Raw genomic sequence first — 20,885 nt, forward strand, 5'->3', positions numbered from 1 at the left:
TGAACAAGTATGTTGAAAGACATCAGAAGAAAGTATAGTCGTCAATGATGTACAGGTCACTCGAAACATGGAATCGTAGGAGAAGATCGTATATGGGAATCGAGGGAAAGAGAAAATCATGGTCGTCGGTTGGCCGACTTGCGGCCATCAGTGGGAGATTCAGGCAGCGACTCCTCGTCCACAAATCGAACGCTAGTTCCCGTCAAACTTCTGCGACCTGTTTGCGGCCGTCGGGAGGAAGCGGTTCGAGGAGCGGATGCCTCAGCTCGAAGCAGTCGACTGGCAAAGGGTGTGTGGAGAGGTGTAGCAGGGGTTGTAGACATCTGAGCCAATGCTCGGGCACGAGCGGCGCGTTTAGATGGCGATGTCATGTAGCTTGGGGTGGCCAGCGGGCTTGCGGAGACCGGGTCCAGTGAATTGGTCGTGAAATCAGTCATCTTGAAAGGAGTCTCTGACGGGTTCTGATACCATGGGTCAAAGAGTGCCGTCCCAGTGTCGTCAACTGCCCCATAATTTGAGAATTGAGCCGATGTTAGGGCTGGACCAGGCGAATCTCGCGCTTCAAGTTTGAACTGGGCACTCTCTACCCAGTGACGGAAAAAGTTCCTTGCATGCTTTCGAAGAGTTCTTTCTCGCATTGCTTCCGCAGTCTCAACCGTGTTCCTCATTTGGAAGATACGAAGGCTGAGCTTGCGAAATGCTGCACCTGCTGCATGGAGGACATGAGAGCGATGGAATGAATTGGCCTGGTCTTGCATTTCACGGCGAATGACACAAGCCTCGTACAATTGTATCAGTTGATGGAAGGCATTCTCCCTGAGGTAATGAAAGTCGGCCTCTTGATAATCTTGAATCCGTTTGAGGGTCTTCTCATGCCACCCAAGGAAAATCCCAGACACAGTACGGAGGAGCTTCTGACGGTAAAGCTGGCTTGCCTGGAGTTCCATATCAGCAATTCCATGAGATTTGGAGGTCCAAGAAGCGATTGCCTTGGATGCCATATTTATCTTGACCTTTCGTCGCATCTTTGAATATGCGTCCTTGCGTCGTCTCTTGGTAGAATCAAGTCTAGCTTGGTGCCAATTCTTCAATGATCGTTTCATGACGAAATAAAACTCCGCGTCATGAGCCCAGCTTTCCATTTTGACAATCTGCTGGTGCTTAGATTTCCAAGCCATAAGTGACTCTTGTGCCAGGCGAGGTGCATAAAATTCGAAGGCTGCATATTCCCGTTCCCGCTGACGAAGTAGTTGATCACGCCAGACTGCAAACTTGAATCGCACCAGGTCTTCAGCCCGATGATCTTCATGAACATCCGCAGAAAATAGCAACCGGGTGTATGTGTCTCGTGTGTTGGTCACAAATCGAGAAAACGCCTCGCGCTTGATGCGCTGTTCGCGAATTCTCACCATCAACTGATATCGCTCCATGAGAATCCACTTATACATGGTTTCCATTTTCAAACGTTCATCAATCCGGGCCTGAAGAGCCAAACACCGAAGAGTATCATTCCAGGATATCCACGCATTTCTCTCAATTCTAACGCGATTTATTTCCTCTGCTTGGCCAGCCATGCGAGCCTTGGAAATCCATTTCGAAAAAGCATTCCCACAAATTCGCGTGTTCACCATATGAGACACCCGAGAAGCCGCCGGGGCTAGCCGAGATTTTATCTTCCACTCTTGAAATGTTTCTTTCAATGTCTGATGATGCCGATAAATTTCAGCGTTTTGTTGTGCAATATCAATGCTTTTCGACCTTTCTGACCACATCTGAAGAACCCCAGCCAGAGACGAGTGTCGGTTATGGACAGCTATATCATGCTCGCGCTCTCGGTTGGTGCGGAAAGTCCGTAGCCAGTAAAGAAGTGAACGTCTTTTGAGCCGATTTTCATACCATTCAGGGGCACGCCTTTCGCAAAAACACCAGAACCACTGCCAATATGAGGTATTCCGTATATTATCATTGTGAACCAAGACCGCCTGTGTTTCTGCTGCCTTGAGATCTGAAATCTTTTTACGCCATTTGTTGAAGGGCCTCTGTAAAGCAAAGCGTTGTGCTTTTAATTCATTGACTGCCGTGATCTCACGCCAGGCATTGAAGTATTTGACACTTAAAACACGCTGCCGAGCAGCCGAGGTGCGAGCTACTTCCTCAGACGTGAGCTGAGCCCAGTGCGTGAATGCTTTGGTCATCAAGTACAGGTCTCGAGCGCGACTGGCTCGTTCCTCTAAGTGCTTAAAAAATCGCTCTGTTCTGACTGTATGTCGTTTTTGTTGAATGAGTGCCCGCCATGGCTCAAAGGCCTGTCGAAGCAATGTGTTTCGGTCCCGGTTGGTAGCAACAGATTCCCTAGTTTCACGAACCTGGCGAGTTTGAAAGGCTCGTTTCAACCACTGAGTCAAGATTCGGCGACAGATGGCTCGTTGACGATACATATTGAAGGTAGATGCATCTCGTAGCAAGTCCGAAAGCTGAGGTCGATATAACAATTCAGGCGGAATGTTCTCTTTCTCGAAAGATTCATGCTCTGTCAATTGCGAAATTTGAGATTGTGTTTCACCGGACCCCGACGTGTCCGAAGAACTCATAGACGTCGAGCGCCGGGATTTGGATGCTGATTTTATTCTCTTGGACCGATCATGGTCAACAGCCGACCGCGCCAGCAGTCCATTCGTCAATGGTGGAGGCTCCTCATTCACGTCTTTGTTTCTTTCTTGTGCAGAGTCAAATCTGCTTATTAAACGACGGCCAACATCCAAGAATTGTGCAATTAATTGTGTGCGGTCAGGAGATTTTGGTGCTGGGCCCGAGGTTCTGGGCTTTGGGGACAGCTTGGGATTCGAAAACTCGGGTTTTCCAGTCTGAAGTCGAGACATCGAGGAGCGAGAGCTTGGGCGCTCGGCGAAGCTCTTATTTGTGGCGTCCTCGCCGATATCATAGGTTGTATTGAATGAAGCGCGTCTCCGTGGAGTGATTGGGGTTCCGTTCGCTGCAGGATAGTGGTCATGATCGGTGGTCTGACTGAGAGTACCCTGGACGGAAAACTGTTCATGCTCTAGGGTTTCGTTAAGATCTGTCGTCGATCCATCCTCCCCAAGCTCTATCACGATTCCCATTTGCCGGAGAGCGTTCTCGAATCTATCAAAGAGTGTCGCGCCCTGTACGTCCTTGTCTCCCATCTTGAACAGAAAGCGCAGACATGCCTGGCCGGGATCAGAGTCAACGCCATGTTCGCCGAGAACTTCGTCGTAGGCAGCAAATAGCGCTCGAAATGGAAGGCGTTCGACCTCGGGTTTGCCCTCGGCGCAAATGACAACCTGGTAGAGAAACCCGACATCTAGGTACCAAAAAAAATAAGTAAGACTGGGTGAAATTGAGATGAGCTAGTGAAAAAACAATCTCCTTACCATCATCAGTGAGTGATGCGTTCTTTTCGGTCAAGGCGCGTCGCTGAGAGGATATCGGAGGCATCGAAAAATGGCGACCTACGGCGCGCTTGTCGCATCTGGGTCATAAAGTCGACGCACCAAATAAATCATCGCGAAATCATGCCCCTTCTGTGATGCTAGACTTGCACAGATGCCAGTCCACAATTGGCAGAGATAGAAAGCAAGAAAACCGCAATCCAACTGTGCGCCATGTACAACAAACCACGCTGATCGGGTTGTTTTGGTGGTCGCGACAGAAGCATGCCCGTCAGTCACGTGCTTATTATGTAACATTCCGGGGCCACACGTCGCATTGTAGTTGGGATAGAAACCCGGGACTCTGACTTCGGCTCCATCTAGCAAGACTTAGCCTATAGGTCGGACAGCGCTTAAAGAGAGGAACCAGCCCACTGATTGAAATGCCGCCTCGAACCCGCCCGGTTGAAAAGATTGCCAAGGCTGCCGCTCAGTGCTCCGCTGAGGTGTGAATTGAAGTTAAATCCGAACTCGTCGCGGAGCTAACGATTTGGAACAGGCTACCGCATATGGCAAATGTGTTGTCGCTGATTACAACTCCGTTCACAAAGATATGTGTGTGAAGGAGTTCATGCGACTCAAAAATTGTGTCCTGGTGAGTGAGACTGATCAAAGCCTATGTGACTTTTGAATCACATGCCTAACTTCTGCAGGCCGCGTCTAAGAAGGGTTGAACTGTGACTATCGTTCATTGAATTTTTGGCATTTCAGGCGTAATGATGAACTCAGCAAAATACTTATTCTTTTCAAACCCAGGCAGAGTCTTCTGCATTTATCAAGTGTATATAATATGACCACTACTCAAGCGTGAAGAAGACTCATAAACATATCTTTAATTCATCAAAGCCCAAAAATGAAATTGTAGACTTCTATCTACATGGTAAAAGCTGTATTTTCTGGAATCAAGAGTCCAAGCATTTAAAGTTTGACCAGACGCAACAAGAATGTCGCATTCTGCACCTCCTGATCCTCCTGTGCGATGGTACCTTCCTCATCGGCGCTAGGAGACTTGCCATCAACCAGGATACGCTCATCAAGAGGTCGGCGCACAGCCTTCTCAATGGCCTGAGACTGGGACTTGAATGCCTCGCCGAGACCAATGTTCTCGGGGTCCGACAGAACAATGTATTCCATCTTCACGTCGTCAGTAGGGACCAGACCGGCCTTCTTACGGAGACGCTGAAGGCGGTTGATGATCTCACGACCAATACCCTGGTGAGCTAGCTCAGGATAGAGGTTGGTATCCAGGATGGTCAGGACGTCAGAGTCGGTGTTGGCTTCCATGCCGGAAGAGTTCGAGTCTTCCTTGATGCCTCGCTTGACTACGAGATCACCCTCAACGAGCTCAATGCCATCAACAAGAATCTTCTTGTCAGCAACGTACTTCTTCACATCATCGCTGGACAGAGAAGGAAGAGCCTTCTTGACCTTTTGCATATCTTTCTTTAACTTCTTGCCCAGAGTGGGCCAATCGGCATTGACACTGTACTGGACGTTGTACTTAGCCTCGTCGGTCGAAAGGACAAGTTCGATGACGTTGAGCTCCTCCAGGATGTAGCCCTCGAGAGACTTGACGTCATCCAGGTACTGCTGCTCCTGGTGAATGACAACAAGGCTCTTGAGAGGAGTCTTCAAGCCAATGGACTTGCGCTCACGGGAAATGCGGCCCAATTCAATGACCTTCTGCATACGGGCCACTCTTCGTTCCACAACCTCATCAAAGAGCTCCTGGCGAGGCTCAGGGAAAGGAAGGAAGTGAACACTGCGGCTATCTTCAGCACGAAGAGACTCGGGGATGTGTGGGAGGAGACGTTGGTAGATGTTATCGGTAATGAAAGGTGTGAACGGAGCGAGTCCCCGGACCAAAGTGTACAGAACCTCAAAGAGGGTGTTCAGAGCATGCAGGGTGTCATCAACACCATTCTCACCCTTGAGACGCTTGCGGTTGAAACGGATGTACCAGTTGGTGGTGTTCTCAATGAGCTCCAACAACCGAGGAACAACAGTGTAAAGGCGGTAACCGGCCATCTCCTGGTTGACGAACATCAGAAGACTCTGGCAACTGGCAAGAATCCAGCGATCCATCACGTTAGTGTTGGTGGCCTCAGCCTCCGGGTCGAACACAAAGTCAACATCAGAGGTCTTCTTCAAGAGAGCGACCTGGCCCTCGAAGAACTTGTAGCTGTTCCACATAGGAAGTAGAACCTTGCTAACAATCTCCTTGACGCCAGTTTCCTTGAACCGAAGAGGCTCCGCACGGACCACGGGGGAATTGATCAGATAGAGACGAAGAGCATCCGATCCATAGCGGTCCATAATTAGAGACGGGTCTGGGTAGTTCTTCAGACGCTTCGACATTTTCTTGCCATCCTCAGCAAGAACAATGCCGTTCACAACACAATTCTTGAAAGGTAGCTTACCAAACAGGTGAGTACCAAGAACGGTCAAAGTGTAGAACCAACCACGCGTCTGGTCCAATCCTTCAGCAATGAAGTCACCAGGGAAGCTCTTCTCAAACTGCTCCTTGTTTTCAAAAGGATAGTGTTGAGAGGCATAGGGCATGCTACCTGACTCAAACCAACAGTCAAATACCTCATCGACACGGCGAAGAACACCCTTGCCCTGCTTGCTAGGGATGGTAATATTGTCCACCTTGTCACGGTGAAGATCAGTAATTTCACCAGGATAGCCACTCAGTTGCTTGAGCTCCTCCGGGCTGCCAATGGCCACGATCTCCTTGTAATCATCGCTAACCCACAGAGGGAGTGGTGTTCCCCAGAACCGGTTTCGGGAGATGTTCCAGTCGCGAGCATTTTTGATCCAGCTTGAAAATCTTCGCTCCTTCACAAACGAAGGCACCCAGTGAGATTCTTCAATGCCTTCGAGCATCTGAGGGATGATAGGTGTGATCTTCACAAACCACGAAGGCACAGCCCGATAGATCAAAGGCGTATCAGATCGCCAGCAAAAGGGGTAGCTGTGAGTAATCTGGCTATCAACGAGGATACGACCGGTGCCCTTCAGGTGCTTGATGATACCCTTGTCGGCAGCCTTAACATGTTGTCCAACAAAGTCCCGAACCTCCGCGGTAAAGCAGCCTTGAGGATCGACCGGGTTGGGGGGCGCGCGGGTCTCGTTAATAACTCCGTGGTTAACGGCGACCTGGTAATCGTCCTCACCGAAGGCGGGAGCCTGATGGACGATGCCCACACCGTCCTCAGCGGTAACATACTCGTCATTTAGAACGCGGAAGCCGTGATCCTTGAATTCCTCATAGAAATAATCGAAGAGGGGTTCGTACTTCCATCCCAGCATGTCAGAGCCCTTCAGGCGGTCCACAATCTTGAACTTGGCCTTCTTGGGATCCTTGTAGATGGTGCGGAGCAAAGACTCCAACAGGATGTAGTGCTTCTTGGTAGCTTCATCGTAGATCTTCACGTACTCGAAATTAGGGTTGGCGCAAAGCCCAGTGTGGGAGGGAAGGGTCCACGGTGTGGTAGTCCACGCAAGCAAGCAGGTCTCGGGATCATCGAGAAGGGGGAAAGTGACAACGATAGCCGGATCTTGCACATCCTTGTAGTTCTGTTGGGCTTCAAAGTTACTAAGGGGCGTGTTGAGCGCGGTCGAGTACGGCATGACACGGTAGCCTCGGTAGACGAGACCTTTGTCGAACAACTGCTTGAAGACCCTAGGTAGGAAACAGTCAACTAATGATTCTAGCCTGGAAAGAATATTTCTCAGTGCTTACCACCACACGCTGCTCATAAACGAGGGGTTCATAGTCTAGTAATAGGGGCACAGTGTCGTCAGCTAAAGAAAAAGCCTGGTTGCATGGTTCTCTTAGCATGCCAAGCATACCTTATAGTCATTGTCAAAATCGATCCATCGACCTAAGCGCTCGATGGTTTGGCGCCATTCGGAGGCGAAACGCATAACAATGGCTCTGCACTCCGCATTGTAGGCCTCAATTCCGATTTTCTCAACCGCCTCCAGGCCAGACATGCCAAGCTTTTTATCAATCTCGTACTCCACGGGCACACCGTGAGTATCCCAGCCGAATCGTCGCTCGACATAATGACCCTTCATTGACCAATATCGAGGGATGATATCTTTGATTGTTGACGCCAACAGGTGGCCATAGTGCGGTAGGCCGGTTGCGAAAGGAGGGCCGTCATAGAAGGTATAGGGTTCGCGGCCCTTGGATAGTTCAACCTGGCGCTGGAAGGCATCAATCTCCCTCCACCGCTTGAGGATGAGCTCCTCTTCGGCGGGAAAATCGATAGACATGGCGCTGAAGGTTGGTTGCTGCTTGCCAACGGTGCGAGGGGCAGGTAGAAATATGAAGAGTGACTCACCCCACCACCGCATTATTTTTTGCCAGTGCGCCCCTTGGGCCCTTCTGCCCCGCCTTTCTCCACCGCCTTCCAAAACCATCCATATGAACTATGACAAGATTCAGCCCAACACCAACCTATTGTTGACTCATCTGAGATGTCGAAAGATGAATAGTGACCCGGAATAATTGATTGAATAAGTAAGGCATTTATTTGATTGATTGTCAACACTATATGGATGACCGACAAGGGTTCAAAGCGGTGTTCCTTTGCTATATACGGCGACCTCGAGAGATCCTCTACTCTTCATCTTCGTTCTCATCTTCGTCATCTTCATCCTCTGCTTCAGACACTTCTTGGCCAAGGTCCTTGAGACGTTTCTAAATATAATTAGCATAATTGAATTAGTTTGCGAAGAACCAATGATTTGAACGTACTTTATCTTCGGCCCTCTTGGCCTCTAAATCGCCGAAGACGATTAAGAGGTCATCAAGTTCTGATTGAATTGCTTGTCGTGCTTCCTCCTTCTCCTTGGCTTCGGCCTGAGCCTTTTCGAGTTTGATTTGAAGTTCTTTGAGCGCCTCAGCGGCAGCCTTGGCTTGTGACTCTGCTTCCTTTGTCTGGCGCTCAGCCTCGACAGCGCGTTTCTCCAGCGTAGAGAACTTGGATGTGAATCCTTCATTGGCTGTTTCAAGATCCTGACTATATTTCTCATGGGCTTTTTCAAGGTCATTTTTGACGACTTCCACAGATTTTTTGAGTTCGGCACTCTCGGTTTCATGTCTTTCCTGAGCAGCGCCCAGACTCGACTCCAGAGTAGCAATTGTAGTCTTGAAGCTGGCGACTTCGCTCTCGTGCTGACTTTTGGTGGAAGCGAAAGTAGATTCGAGGGTCTGAAGCTTCTGACGGAGATCTGCTACCTGCTTTGCGCTAGCTCCCTTGGACTGACTAATGTCGGACTCCAGATCCTGGATTGTCTTTTTCAGGGCCGCAACCTCGCCTCCATGTTGTTCACGAACCTTGGAAAGCTCTGACTCCATTCCACGAATGGTCTTTTGCAGGCCAGCAACCTCCTTTTCGTGGTGCTCGCGCACTTTTGTGCTCTTTCTTTCATACTCAGCTGAGGCTTGCTTCAGCTGGTTATCAATGGCGCGGAGCTGTTCACCATGTTGCTTGAGGAGCTCGTTTTTGGATTGCTTATGCTGCTCTTCCAACTTCGACAACACTTGCTCATGTGAGCCCTGGAGAGACTGATGATGATGCTGAATTTTAGCAAGCTCATGTGAACTTGACTCTTTCGTCTTCCGATGGTCCAGATGCTCTTGATCAAGTCTCCGTTGGATGTCAATAAGGCTGGACTCTAGCTTTTGAATGCTCTGGCTCCGATCTTCAAGCTCTGCACGCAAAGAGTCCACAAGATCTCGCGAAACGCCCTTTTCAACACCATTAGCAACGATAGAAATTTCGAAGCCTGGCTCACGATCGATAGCTCGAATTAGCCGGCTGAAATTGTCTTTGAGAAACTCGACGAAGGATCGATCGAAGAACACCTCTGGCAAGCCTTCCACCTGGCCCGCAGAATTCTGTGGCAGGACCTCGAAATCGCGCACCAAAGGACACTCTCTCAGCTTTGTAATCTTGTCGATGTATTGCTCCCTTCCAAGTTGCTCAAGGAGTAGCTTATGCAGGGTAACTCTGGGTATAGGAGAGTCTTTGGTGGAGAACTCGTAGATTATGCCCAACAAAACCGTACAGAGCCCGGGCACCAGTTTGCTGGGCGTTCTTTGGTGTTTGATTTCTTGCAAGAGCGTCTGAATGCTGCTGCCTTCGCCGAGGAAGTCGTTTACAACATCAAGGTCTTCGAACAGCCAGCCACAGAGTAACATCAAGTAGCCGACAGTAATTCTTTCGTCGTCTCCGCGTTGTAAACCAGTGATCAAGTTCCCGACTACTAACTGAACACTTGTGACAACTTCTTCGCCGCTCTCAGCATCTCCCTCTGTAACCCCCATAGCCGTGGCCTTCGCTTCGGTATCGTCCAAGATCAGATGGAACATTAGAACGCACGCCATCCAGACTTGATACGGATCAGCATTTCCCCGAGACTCAGGGGGAGTCAGTAAGACTGATAAAATGTTGGGAATTCGATCCTGTCCACTGATATGACCCTCAATCGCACGTTTGAGAACATGCATTCGAATTCCAGGGTGGTGGGCAAAGAATGCCTTCATACATTCACAGGCTGCAAGACGTGCATCCAACATGCTGTTAGGAGAGGGTTGTAGGCTGAGTTTCAAAAAGGCCTCGATCACATTGATTCTTTCCGGTTCGGTATGGCCATTCGATTCTGTCTCGCCTTTTGACCGGGATCCCCAAATAATCTCGATATCACCAAACCTCTCCTGCAATGGTGGATTTCCACGAATCAGATCCGCACAGGTTGCGAGAGCCTTAGACGTAACGTTAACGCTGAATTTCTGGCCAAATGCTATGCTCAAGACCTGCTCCGTAACACCATTCTGCCAGAACGAGGTCTGGTTCATGGGCGTCCCGACACCGCCACGGATCAAGAATAGTTGAATGATAGCTAAGAGGCCCCAAACATTCTTATCCCGATAGACCAAAGACCACTGTGGAGGAAGATCTTCTCCTTCTGGTTCCACTTGGCATTCAGCGAGAAGGGTTGTCAATTTCTTTACACATCCCGTCTCGCGGAAGAAGGATTGGTTAGACACATTGTACCTCAACAGGTGAGCGAGCAAGGAAAGACAATCCTCGACTACTTCTGTGCCGTGAGTCAATGAGCCTTCCGCCTCGACTAAAGAGAATATGATTTCAAAGGCGTTTTCAAAAGCGACAAGCTTCTGTAGCTCTTCCGAGGCGGGGGTCAATGCGATCAGGAGGATGAGGGCCTCTGCCAGGAAATGCACATTAGTACTCATAGGCTTGAAACAATACATGGAAGCCAAAAGCTAAGCATACCATTCCGGACAGGTTCTCTGATATCGGTAAGCACATTGACTAATCTCGAAATGCCCAATGGTGCGGTGAAAATGCACTCTTGAGTTCGTTCTGGTCTCGCGCCACAAATATGAGACATCAATTGGAGTGAATAAAGACGGGAATAGAAATCGCGGGCCTCAAGGAGATCCAGTAAGGTCGTGATATTGTCTTGTCGCTGTCATCGGGTTAGCCGGACAGGAAGTCGAATGTGATCAAGGGTGTTGTACCTGAGTAAATTCATCCGCCAACCAGAGTACAATCTCATCTGAAGCTTCAGGCTATACGCCTCGTTAGCAAATAAGCTCATAGTGATCAAAGTTGTCATCGATGTTACCGACACTTTTCTCGTCGGGAGTGAACAGCATCAACAGGGTCTCGAGGACCACTTTGATGGTGTCCACATCCTCATGATCATTGTGTAGGCAGCCGATCAGGGATCGGAGGCCACCCGACGCAACCGACGCTGGATAGAGCTTTGCAAAGCTTCGAAGTCCCTGGATTGCGGCCCGTCGATCCTCCAACAGCGTTGCGTTCTGTAGTCGGCCGCTGAGGACATCGATTGTGTCCGTTGCCGTTTGTTTGGCCGGAGCTTGCGATTCAAGAATTCGGAACATCGCCACGGATTTGCAATTTCATGGTCACCGCCGACCGAGGGCACAGAAATCGGCAGGCATCGAAGGGAGGTCAGGAAGCAAGAAATGAGTTGGGGTGCCCGAAGGCAGAGATGATTGCAGAGCCGATTGCAGTAAAGCTGGCCTCCCGACGCCAAAGGGGCTAAAGCCGGAAGCGCAGAATGCCGACCGCCCGGAAATAATCTAATCGCAAAAAGTCGCAGAGGCTGCCGACTCCTCCCTACACATCCTTTGTTTGCACCGCGACCTCGAACGCGGCTGCACCTGGTGATTTTTTACTTCTTCTCTTCTCAGGTACTACCTGGCACCCCTCTCATCGTCCTCGTTCCGCTCGATCTGGGAACCAAGACTGCGCAAGCCGTATTCCCAGCCCGACTTCGGACGCATTCGAGCGTCGCGCTCGATCTCTACCAGCCAGAATAAAGAAACACTTGTCGCATCGCCAATATGGGTGTCCCAGCGCTTTTCCGATGGCTCTCTAACAAATATCCCAAGATCATCTCCCCGGTGATCGAGGAACGGCCTCAAGAAGTGAATGGAGAAGAAGTTCCGGTCGATACCACGAGGCCGAACCCCAATGGCGAAGAAATGGATAACCTCTATCTGGACATGAACGGCATTGTCCATCCTTGCACTCATCCTGAGGGCAGGCCCCCGCCAGCTAATGAGCAGGAAATGATGTTGGAGATCTTCAAGTATACCGATCGGGTCGTCAACATGGTCCGCCCGAGAAAGCTTCTCATGATCGCCATTGGTATGTGCATGATTTGCTTGAACGTTGCGTTTGCTTAAACTCTCTTATGCTAACATAGTCACATAGATGGTGTCGCTCCGAGAGCCAAGATGAATCAACAGCGTGCCCGTCGATTCCGTTCCGCCCAGGAAGCTCGTGAGAATGACGAAAAGAAGGAAGAGCTCCAAAAGATGCTGGCCAAGCAGCAAGGCAAGAAATCCAGCGACCAGGCCATTCAGGAAGAGGTTGTTCAGAAGACATGGGACAGCAATGTCATTACTCCCGGAACGCCGTTCATGGACATTCTTGCTGCTTCGTTGCGCTATTGGATCGCTTATAAGCTCAACACTGACCCAGCTTGGGAGAAGGTGAGCTCCAAGATATAATTCTGCTCCTTGTTTAATTATTTGCATGCTAATCTGTCTAGCTGAAAATCATTATTTCCGATGCGACGGTTCCCGGAGAGGGAGAACATAAGATCATGGAGTTTGTTCGTTCTCAGCGCGCATCACCAGAGCATGACCCTAACACCCGTCACGTAATTTATGGTCTTGTAAGGTTGTCCAGAGAAACAGTTTCTGATCGATCGGCCGCTAATTTCGATTTGAACAGGATGCCGATCTTATCATGTTGGGTCTCGCAACCCATGAGCCCCACTTCCGAGTTCTCCGTGAAGACGTTTTCTTCCAGGAGTCAAAGCCTCGGACATGCAAGCTGTGCGGCCAGCCGGGACATAAAGCCGAGGAATGTACCGGTCGTGCCAAGGAGAAGAGCGGAGAGTTCGACGAGAAGCAACATGCATCTCCCCTAAAACCTTTTATCTGGCTCCACGTTTCTGTTTTGCGAGAGTATCTGGCTGTGGAGATGCGAGTCCCCCAGCAGCCCTTCCCGTTTGACCTTGAAAGAGCTTTGGATGACTGGGTGTTCATGTGTTTCTTTGTTGGAAACGATTTCCTTCCTCATCTTCCTTCTCTAGACATCCGCGAAAACGGCATTGATACATTAATTGCTATCTGGCGCGATAATCTTCCAGCCATGGGCGGTTATCTGACAGAAGATGGTCATGTCGCTTTCCAGCGGGCCCAGCTTATCTTGCAGGGCTTAGCCAAGCAAGAGGATGCTATTTTTCGACGCCGGAGACAAGCGGAAGAACGAAAGGCAGCAAACGATAAGAGAAGGAAGGAGCAAGAACAAGCCCGCAATGAAGAGCGGGCCAGAAAGCGCAGGCGGAGCTCTCCGACTTACGACTCTCCCAGCAATAACCGGTCTCAGGCTGGTGGTGCCGATGCCCCCCCTTTGGCCGCCGTTGAATTAATTACGCCTGGTCGTGGGCATCTTTCCAAGGAGACACGAGAACTGACTCACAGCATGGTTACTAGCCGTGGAGCTGTATATCGTGCTAACATGGAAAATAAGAGTGCCGCCGCTGTGCTCAAGAGCAAACTTATGAAGGGCTCGGGAGAGGAGCCGACCGCCGAAGAAGCTTCAACTGGTCCTGAAAATGAACAGTCAATGAATGATAATGCAGAGCAAACCTCTCCATCTGTTCTTGGGAAGAGAAAGGCAGATGAGAACGGAGGACAGGAGTCAGAAGAAGCCGGCACACCTGGCAGAGACTCACCTGCCGTGCCTCCTCCCAAACCTAAGGATGACGACCTGCCACCAGATACCGTCAAGCTCTGGGAACCCGGCTATGCTGATCGTTACTACGAGCAGAAGTTCGGGGTGGATCCTGAGGACCACGAGTTCCGTCACAAGGTTGGCCGAGCTTATGCCGAAGGTCTCGCCTGGGTTCTGCTTTACTATTTCCAGGGTTGTCCTTCATGGGATTGGTATTACCCCTACCACTATGCCCCGTTTGCCGCTGATTTCGTTGATATCGGTGACATGGAAACCAAGTTTGAGAAGGGCAAACCCTTCAAACCCTTTGAACAACTGATGGGGGTTCTGCCGGCGTCATCCAACCACGCACTGCCCGAGATTTTCCACGATCTTATGAGTAACCCGGAGAGCGAAATTATTGATTTTTACCCCGAGGACTTTGCTCTGGATTTAAATGGCAAGAAATTTGCCTGGCAAGGTGTGATCCTGTTGCCCTTCATTGATGAGAAGCGTCTTCTTGCTGCGATGGAGAAGAAATACCCTCTCTTGACCGAGGATGAGCGGAGTCGCAATACTCATGGTAAAGAGGTGCTGTTGTTGTCAGAGCAGCATCCTCTCTATCAAGACCTTGCTGCGAACTTCTATTCCAAGAAGCCCGGGCCGCCGCAATATAAGTTGAACATGCGCGTGAGTGACGGTTTAGGGGGTCTAGTGGAACGTTGCGATACTTATATACCTCATGGGTCCTTGGTTTCTCCACTTGAAGAGTATGGCATGCCGAGCCTTGATGACGACCACTCCCTCACGTAAGTTGATGCTGCCCTCTTTTTTCGCCTATTTGGCTATGTGCTAACTGAAAGTTTAGTGTAAACTATAAGATCCCGAAATCTTCTCACATTCATAAGTCTATGCTACTTCGCGGCGTGAAGTTTTCGACCCCGATGCTCAATTCGGCCGACATCCGCGCAGTCCAGGGCCGAGCCCAAACCTCCGGGCGGGCATTCGGAGGAGCCCCCTTGAATGGCAGAGGACGAGGCGGACGTATAGAGTATTCCTCGGATCGACCTAATCCATTCGCAGCGCACCTTGACCCGCGCTTCATGTCTGGGCCGCCTGGCGGGATGCCTGGTTGGGTCCCCCCAGCACCCGGGTCTGGTGACTATTCTCGGGGGCCCCCTCCCCCGGCCCGTGGCGGCATGTCCCACCAGTACCCCCCTCACCAGGGCTACCAGGGCCAACAACATTCTGGTGACTACTATGGCCAACAGGGTCAACACTACGGACATCAAAACCGCCGTGGTGGCTATCAGGATCAAGGGAGAGGCGGTGGAGGCGGTTACCGGGGAGGCAGATTCAGAGGCCAAAACCGCGATCACAACTCTGGTGGACACCACGGTGGTGGCTATGGTCGATACTAGAGAATATTCATACCATCTATAGTATGTGTGGAATTTTAATATATTCTCACTACAAATTTTATGTATACCTACTTGCATCCAGAGGGATTGCACGAGGGGTCGAATGTTAATGGCGTCCGGGGTTATCAAATTGTAAAAAAAAATTCATATGTCCTTTTGCTCTTTTGCACTGTCTTCTTTTCCTGTAGAATCGCACCTAGTATATCATAGCTGGAGCCTCTCCAACGTATTCTGTTCTCAGTAGTTCTGTACTCCGTTCTTCTAGGAATCTTGGCGAGGCCGCCCATCTTAGGGTTTACCATGCCCCGTTAGAACACCATCGCACGCAATGTGAGGGGCCAGTTCAATATAATGGTTCTTGAGACCCAGTTACCCTGGCCCTCGTTGACTCCCATCCCTTATGACCAGTCATACTGTAGCAAAAGAGCATTTGCCAACACTGCAATATTCGCCGCGCTAGTGGCCCGCACTGAGTCAGAAGGCGGTCAAGCAAATCTGCCGCGAAATCGGAGGGGAAGAATTGTTGAGTCAGGCTATTGTGCTCCAAGCATCTTCCTGGCCAGTCGCAATTTGCTGGCTTAAACGCTGACTTTCTGGGTGCAGGGTTGCAGGTAAGCCCTATTTCCTCCCTTTTTTGCCCGAGTGCTGGCCTCAATTTTTTATTTCCCTTCGTTGCACCTTACATCACTAGCTCCGTTGGTGGGGGGAACAAGCAAATGCCCCCAATCTATTCGGAATCGTGAAACTAATGCCGCTGCAGAATGAATTGAGTAGAGGACAGAATTCCCCATTGCTGATTGTTCTCTATCCTCGCCCTCCATCATGACCGAGCCCACCAAGATTAGTATCTTGGGTCGGGAGAGCATTGTCGCTGATTTCGGCCTGTGGCGCAACTACGTCGCAAAGGACCTGATCAGCGGCCTGCCCTCGACCACATACGTTCTGATCACCGATACCAATCTTGGATCGATCTATACCCCTGGTTTTCAAAAGACTTTTGAAGTCGCCGCCGCCGACGTTTCCCCCGCCCCTCGCCTTCTCGTTTACCATGCCCCACCGGGAGAGAGCTCAAAGTCGCGACAGACAAAAGCCGATATTGAGGATTGGATGCTCAGCCAGAGTCCGCCATGTGGCAGAGATACCGTGGTGGTTGCGTTAGGTGGTGGAGTAATTGGAGACTTGACCGGCTTCATCGCTGCCACTTACATGCGTGGAGTCCGCTATGTGCAGGTTCCCACCACACTGCTGGCCATGGTTGATTCCTCAATTGGAGGCAAGACCGCCATCGACACCCCGCTGGGAAAGAACCTTATCGGTGCTATCTGGCAGCCATCAAGAATCTACATTGATCTCGAGTTCTTAGAGACACTTCCCGTGCGTGAGTTCATCAACGGCATGGCCGAGGTGATCAAGACCGCGGCGATCTCGAGCGAAGAGGAGTTCACCGCGCTGGAGAATAACGCGGATGCAATTCTCGGCGCCGCCCGTAGTGAGGCAAAGCCTGGCCAGGGCCGCTTCGATGGTATTCGTGACATCTTGAAGGCCCGGATTCTGGCCTCTGCGCGCCACAAGGCATTTGTTGTCTCCGCTGACGAGCGGGAGGGTGGCCTGCGTAACCTCTTGAACTGGGGACACTCTATTGGCCATGCCATCGAAGCAATTCTTACCCCTCAGATCCTTCACGGAGAGTGTGTTGCCATTGGTATGGTAAAGGAGGCTGAGCTCGCCAGACACCTGGGTATCTTGAAGGGCGTCGCTGTCGCACGTATCGTCAAGTGTATCTCCGCCTACGGTCTGCCCACCTCAATGAAGGATTCGCGGGTACGCAAGCTTACTGCTGACAAACACTGCTCCGTGGACCAGCTGCTGTTCAACATGGCCCTGGATAAGAAGAACGACGGCCCGAAGAAGAAGGTTGTTCTTCTGTCTGCCATCGGTCGCACCCATGAGCCCAAAGCTAGTGTTGTCTCTAATGAGGACATTGGCGTTGTCCTAGCGCCTAGCGTCGAGGTGCATCCTGGAGTTCCCAAGACGCTGAATGTGACTTGCTCGCCTCCCGGATCTAAGAGTATCTCAAACCGAGCTCTTGTTCTCGCCGCTCTTGGCTCGGGCACCTGCCGCATTAAGAACCTTCTGCACTCTGATGATACCGAGGTCATGTTGAATGCCTTGGAGCGCCTTGGCGCCGCAACCTTCTCCTGGGAAGAGGAGGGTGAAGTGCTTGTTGTGAATGGCATGGGTGGAAAGATCACTGCAAGCCCCACCCCCCTCTATTTGGGTAATGCTGGAACTGCTTCCCGATTCTTGACCACCGTTGCGACATTGGCTACCCCTAGCAGCGTGGATTCAAGCATCTTGACTGGCAACAACCGAATGAAACAAAGGCCAATCGGTGACCTCGTCGACGCTCTGACTGTGAACGGAGCTAGCGTTGAATATATGGAGCGCAAGGGCAGCTTGCCCCTCAAGATTGCGGCATCTGGTGGTTTCGCTGGCGGTAAAATCAACTTGGCCGCCAAGGTCTCCTCGCAGTACGTGTCTTCTCTTCTCATGTGCGCTCCCTATGCCAAGGAGCCGGTGACCCTGAAGCTGGTTGGTGGCAAGCCCATCTCCCAGCCCTATATCGACATGACCACCGCCATGATGAGATCTTTCGGCATCGATGTACAGAAGTCTACTACCGAGGAGCACACCTACCACATTCCCCAGGGTCACTACGTGAATCCCGCTGAGTATGTTGTAGAAAGCGATGCTAGCTCTGCTACCTACCCTCTTGCCATTGCTGCCATCACTGGTACCACTTGCACCGTCCCCAACATTGGCTCAAAGTCCCTGCAGGGCGATGCTCAGTTCGCTGTTGATGTCCTCAGACCGATGGGCTGCTCGGTTGAGCAGACCGATACATCTACCACCGTTACTGGGCCCTCTAATGGCATTCTTCGCCCCCTCCCTAATGTGGATATGGAGCCAATGACCGACGCTTTCCTCACTGCATCTGTTCTTGCTGCTGTTGCTCGTGGCGAGGGCTCAAACCATACCACTCGTATCTACGGAATCGCCAACCAGCGTGTCAAGGAATGCAACCGTATCAAAGCTATGAAGGATGAGCTCGCAAAGTATGGTGTTGTCTGCCGTGAGCATGATGATGGTCTGGAGATTGACGGTATCGACCGGTCTACCCTTCGTCAGCCCGCTGGTGGTATTTACTGCTACGATGACCACCGTGTCGCATTCAGCTTCAGTGTTCTCTCCCTTGTGGCGCCCAAGTCCACTCTCATTCTCGAGAAAGAGTGTGTTGGCAAGACATGGCCGGGCTGGTGGGATACCCAGAAACAACTGTTTGGCGTTAAACTCGAAGGTAAGGAGCTGAAGGAGGATGAACTGGCCGCTTCTGGTCGCGAAGAGAGAGCTAGCGCTTCTGTCTTTATCATTGGTATGCGTGGTGCTGGCAAGACTACTGCTGGCAACTGGGTTGGGAAGAGCCTCGACCGTCCTTTCATCGATCTTGACATCGAGCTGGAAAGGGTTGAAGGTCTCAGCATTCCTGACATGATCAAGCAACGCGGCTGGCAAGGATTCCGTGATGCTGAATTGGCCCTTCTCCAGCGCACAATGAAGGATCGGCCCAACGGCTACGTCTTTGCTTGTGGTGGCGGTGTTGTTGAAATACCCGAGGCCCGAAAGCTTCTCACTGATTACCATAAGAATAAGGGTAACGTTTTGCTCATCATGCGGGATATCAAGCAAGTGATGGACTTCTTGCAAATTGACAAGACTCGCCCGGCCTATGTGGAGGACATGATGGGCGTGTGGCTGCGCCGCAAGCCTTGGTTCCAGGAATGCAGCAACATCCAGTATTACAGCCAGCACTCAAACACCACAGAGCTTGCCCTGGCGTCTGAGGATTTCTCGCGTTTCATGAACAATGTGACCGGTCGGGCAGATAGCCTGAGCATCATCAAGAAGAAAAAGCACAGCTTCTTTGTTTCGTTGACTTTGCCCGACCTTCGTCAATGTGGCGATACCCTGCATGAGGCCTGCATCGGATCCGATGCTGTCGAATTGCGAGTGGATCTTCTGAAAGATCCAGCTTCAGATAGCGATATTCCTTCTGTGGACTTTGTTGCCGAGCAGATGTCTTTCCTCCGCCGACGGGTCACCCTTCCCCTCATCTTCACTATTCGTACCAAGAGCCAAGGAGGCCGCTTCCCCGATGATGCCCACGAAGCTGCCTCGGCACTGTACCGTTTGGCTTTTCGCTCGGGCTGCGAGTTTGTTGACCTTGAGATTGCCTTCCCTGATGAGATGCTTCGTGCTGTCACCGAAATGAAGGGACACTCGAAGATTATTGCCTCGCATCATGACCCTGAAGGCAAGCTCTCTTGGGCCAACATGTCGTGGATTCCGTCTTATAACCGTGCTCTGGAGTACGGGGATGTGATCAAGCTCGTAGGCGTCGCGAAGAGTCTTGACGACAACACTGCTTTGAGGAAGTTCAAGACTTGGGCTGCGGAGGCTCACGAAGTGCCATTGATTGCCATTAACATGGGCGACAAGGGTCAGCTCAGCCGTATCCTCAACGGCTTCATGACGCCGGTGTCCCACCCCAGCCTTCCATTCAAGGCTGCTCCTGGTCAACTGTCTGCCACCGAGATTCGCAGAGGTCTTTCACTGATGGGTGAGATCAAGACCAAGAAGTTCGCTGTCTTCGGCTCGCCTGTTTCTGGCTCGCGATCACCAGCCCTCCACAATACCCTCTTTCTGGAGACTGGTCTTCCCCACGAGTACGGTCGTCTGGAAACCACCAACGTTGAGGATGTCAAGGACTTTATTCATTCACCTGACTTTGGCGGTGCCTCTGTGACTATTCCACTGAAGCTTGACATCATGCCCCTTCTTGACGAGGTCGCCCAGGAAGCCGAGATCATTGGCGCCGTCAACACCATTGTCCCCGTAGCTAACGGTGACAAGCCCCAGCGTCTCGTGGGTTATAACACCGACTGGCAAGGCATGGTCCGCTGCCTACGCAACGCAGGGGTCTACGGCTCCGCCGGTACTCAGAGTGCCGTTGTTATCGGCGGTGGTGGTACGGCTCGTGCTGCCATCTATGCCCTCCACAGCATGGGCTTCTCTCCCATTTACGTTGTTGGACGTGATGCCAGCAAGCTAGAGGGCATGGTTTCTACCTTCCCCACCAGCTACAACATCCGTGTTGTGGACAACCACGCTCAACTGGACACTGTCCCTCAGGTTGCCGTCGGTACTATTCCTGCTGATCGTCCCATCGACCCTGCTATGCGCGAAACCCTCTGCCACATGTTCGAGCGCGCTCAGGAGGCCGACAGTGCTCTGATTGGCAAGACTGTCGATGCTCACTCCCCTCGTGTTCTCCTCGAGATGGCTTACAAGCCTGCCGTGACGGCACTCATGCAGCTGGCTTCCGACGCGGGCTGGAAGTCTATTCCTGGCCTAGAGGTTCTTGTCGGTCAAGGCGTGAACCAGGTATGTTTTGTTCCCTAAAGTGCTTTGAATTCATTCTGGTCAAATTCTAACTGGATAATAGTTTATCTACTGGACCGGCATCACTCCTCTTTACCATGTTGCTAGAGATGCTGTCATGGGCACCGATTATGCGTAGTGGATGACTATGCTAAATGATTATACTTGTGACTATCTCGGGTTTTCAACTTGGTCTT

At 51.1% G+C, this 20,885-nt stretch overlaps 6 protein-coding genes across 6 annotated transcripts; 3 read left to right on the forward strand and 3 right to left on the reverse strand.

The window, feature by feature from the left end:
- Positions 1-116: 116 nt before the first annotated feature.
- On the reverse strand, positions 117-3,474 carry N7462_005720 (Sfi1 family protein; the record flags this gene model as incomplete). The annotated part of the gene is made up of 2 exons (XM_057077438.1): positions 117-3,340; positions 3,411-3,474. The coding sequence occupies 2 exons, from the start codon at positions 3,472-3,474 to the stop codon at positions 117-119; spliced, it is 3,288 nt and encodes a 1,095-aa protein (XP_056933018.1).
- Positions 3,475-3,850: 376 nt separating this feature from the next.
- On the forward strand, positions 3,851-4,141 carry N7462_005721 (uncharacterized protein; the record flags this gene model as incomplete). The annotated part of the gene is made up of 3 exons (XM_057077439.1): positions 3,851-3,913; positions 3,967-4,062; positions 4,121-4,141. 3 exons carry the CDS (start codon positions 3,851-3,853, stop codon positions 4,139-4,141), a joined length of 180 nt encoding a protein of 59 aa, XP_056933019.1.
- A 244-nt stretch (positions 4,142-4,385) lies between these two features.
- On the reverse strand, positions 4,386-7,754 carry N7462_005722 (isoleucine--tRNA ligase ILS1; the record flags this gene model as incomplete). Its single annotated transcript, XM_057077440.1, has 3 exons — positions 4,386-7,155; positions 7,216-7,250; positions 7,326-7,754. 3 exons carry the CDS (start codon positions 7,752-7,754, stop codon positions 4,386-4,388), a joined length of 3,234 nt encoding a protein of 1,077 aa, XP_056933020.1.
- Positions 7,755-8,100: 346 nt separating this feature from the next.
- Positions 8,101-11,418, reverse strand: N7462_005723 (uncharacterized protein; the record flags this gene model as incomplete). Its single annotated transcript, XM_057077441.1, has 5 exons — positions 8,101-8,181; positions 8,239-10,715; positions 10,784-10,979; positions 11,032-11,082; positions 11,143-11,418. The coding sequence occupies 5 exons, from the start codon at positions 11,416-11,418 to the stop codon at positions 8,101-8,103; spliced, it is 3,081 nt and encodes a 1,026-aa protein (XP_056933021.1).
- A 465-nt stretch (positions 11,419-11,883) lies between these two features.
- On the forward strand, positions 11,884-15,189 carry rat1 (5'-3' exoribonculease Dhp1; the record flags this gene model as incomplete). The annotated part of the gene is made up of 5 exons (XM_057077442.1): positions 11,884-12,190; positions 12,257-12,537; positions 12,597-12,722; positions 12,782-14,577; positions 14,637-15,189. 5 exons carry the CDS (start codon positions 11,884-11,886, stop codon positions 15,187-15,189), a joined length of 3,063 nt encoding a protein of 1,020 aa, XP_056933022.1.
- Positions 15,190-16,011: 822 nt separating this feature from the next.
- Positions 16,012-20,827, forward strand: N7462_005725 (pentafunctional protein ARO1; the record flags this gene model as incomplete). Its single annotated transcript, XM_057077443.1, has 2 exons — positions 16,012-20,691; positions 20,753-20,827. The coding sequence occupies 2 exons, from the start codon at positions 16,012-16,014 to the stop codon at positions 20,825-20,827; spliced, it is 4,755 nt and encodes a 1,584-aa protein (XP_056933023.1).
- Positions 20,828-20,885: the final 58 nt, after the last annotated feature.

Source organism: Penicillium macrosclerotiorum (assembly GCF_028827735.1).
Source record: "Penicillium macrosclerotiorum strain IBT 26536 chromosome Unknown utg000006l_segment0_segment0, whole genome shotgun sequence".
Taxonomy (NCBI): domain Eukaryota; kingdom Fungi; phylum Ascomycota; class Eurotiomycetes; order Eurotiales; family Aspergillaceae; genus Penicillium; species Penicillium macrosclerotiorum.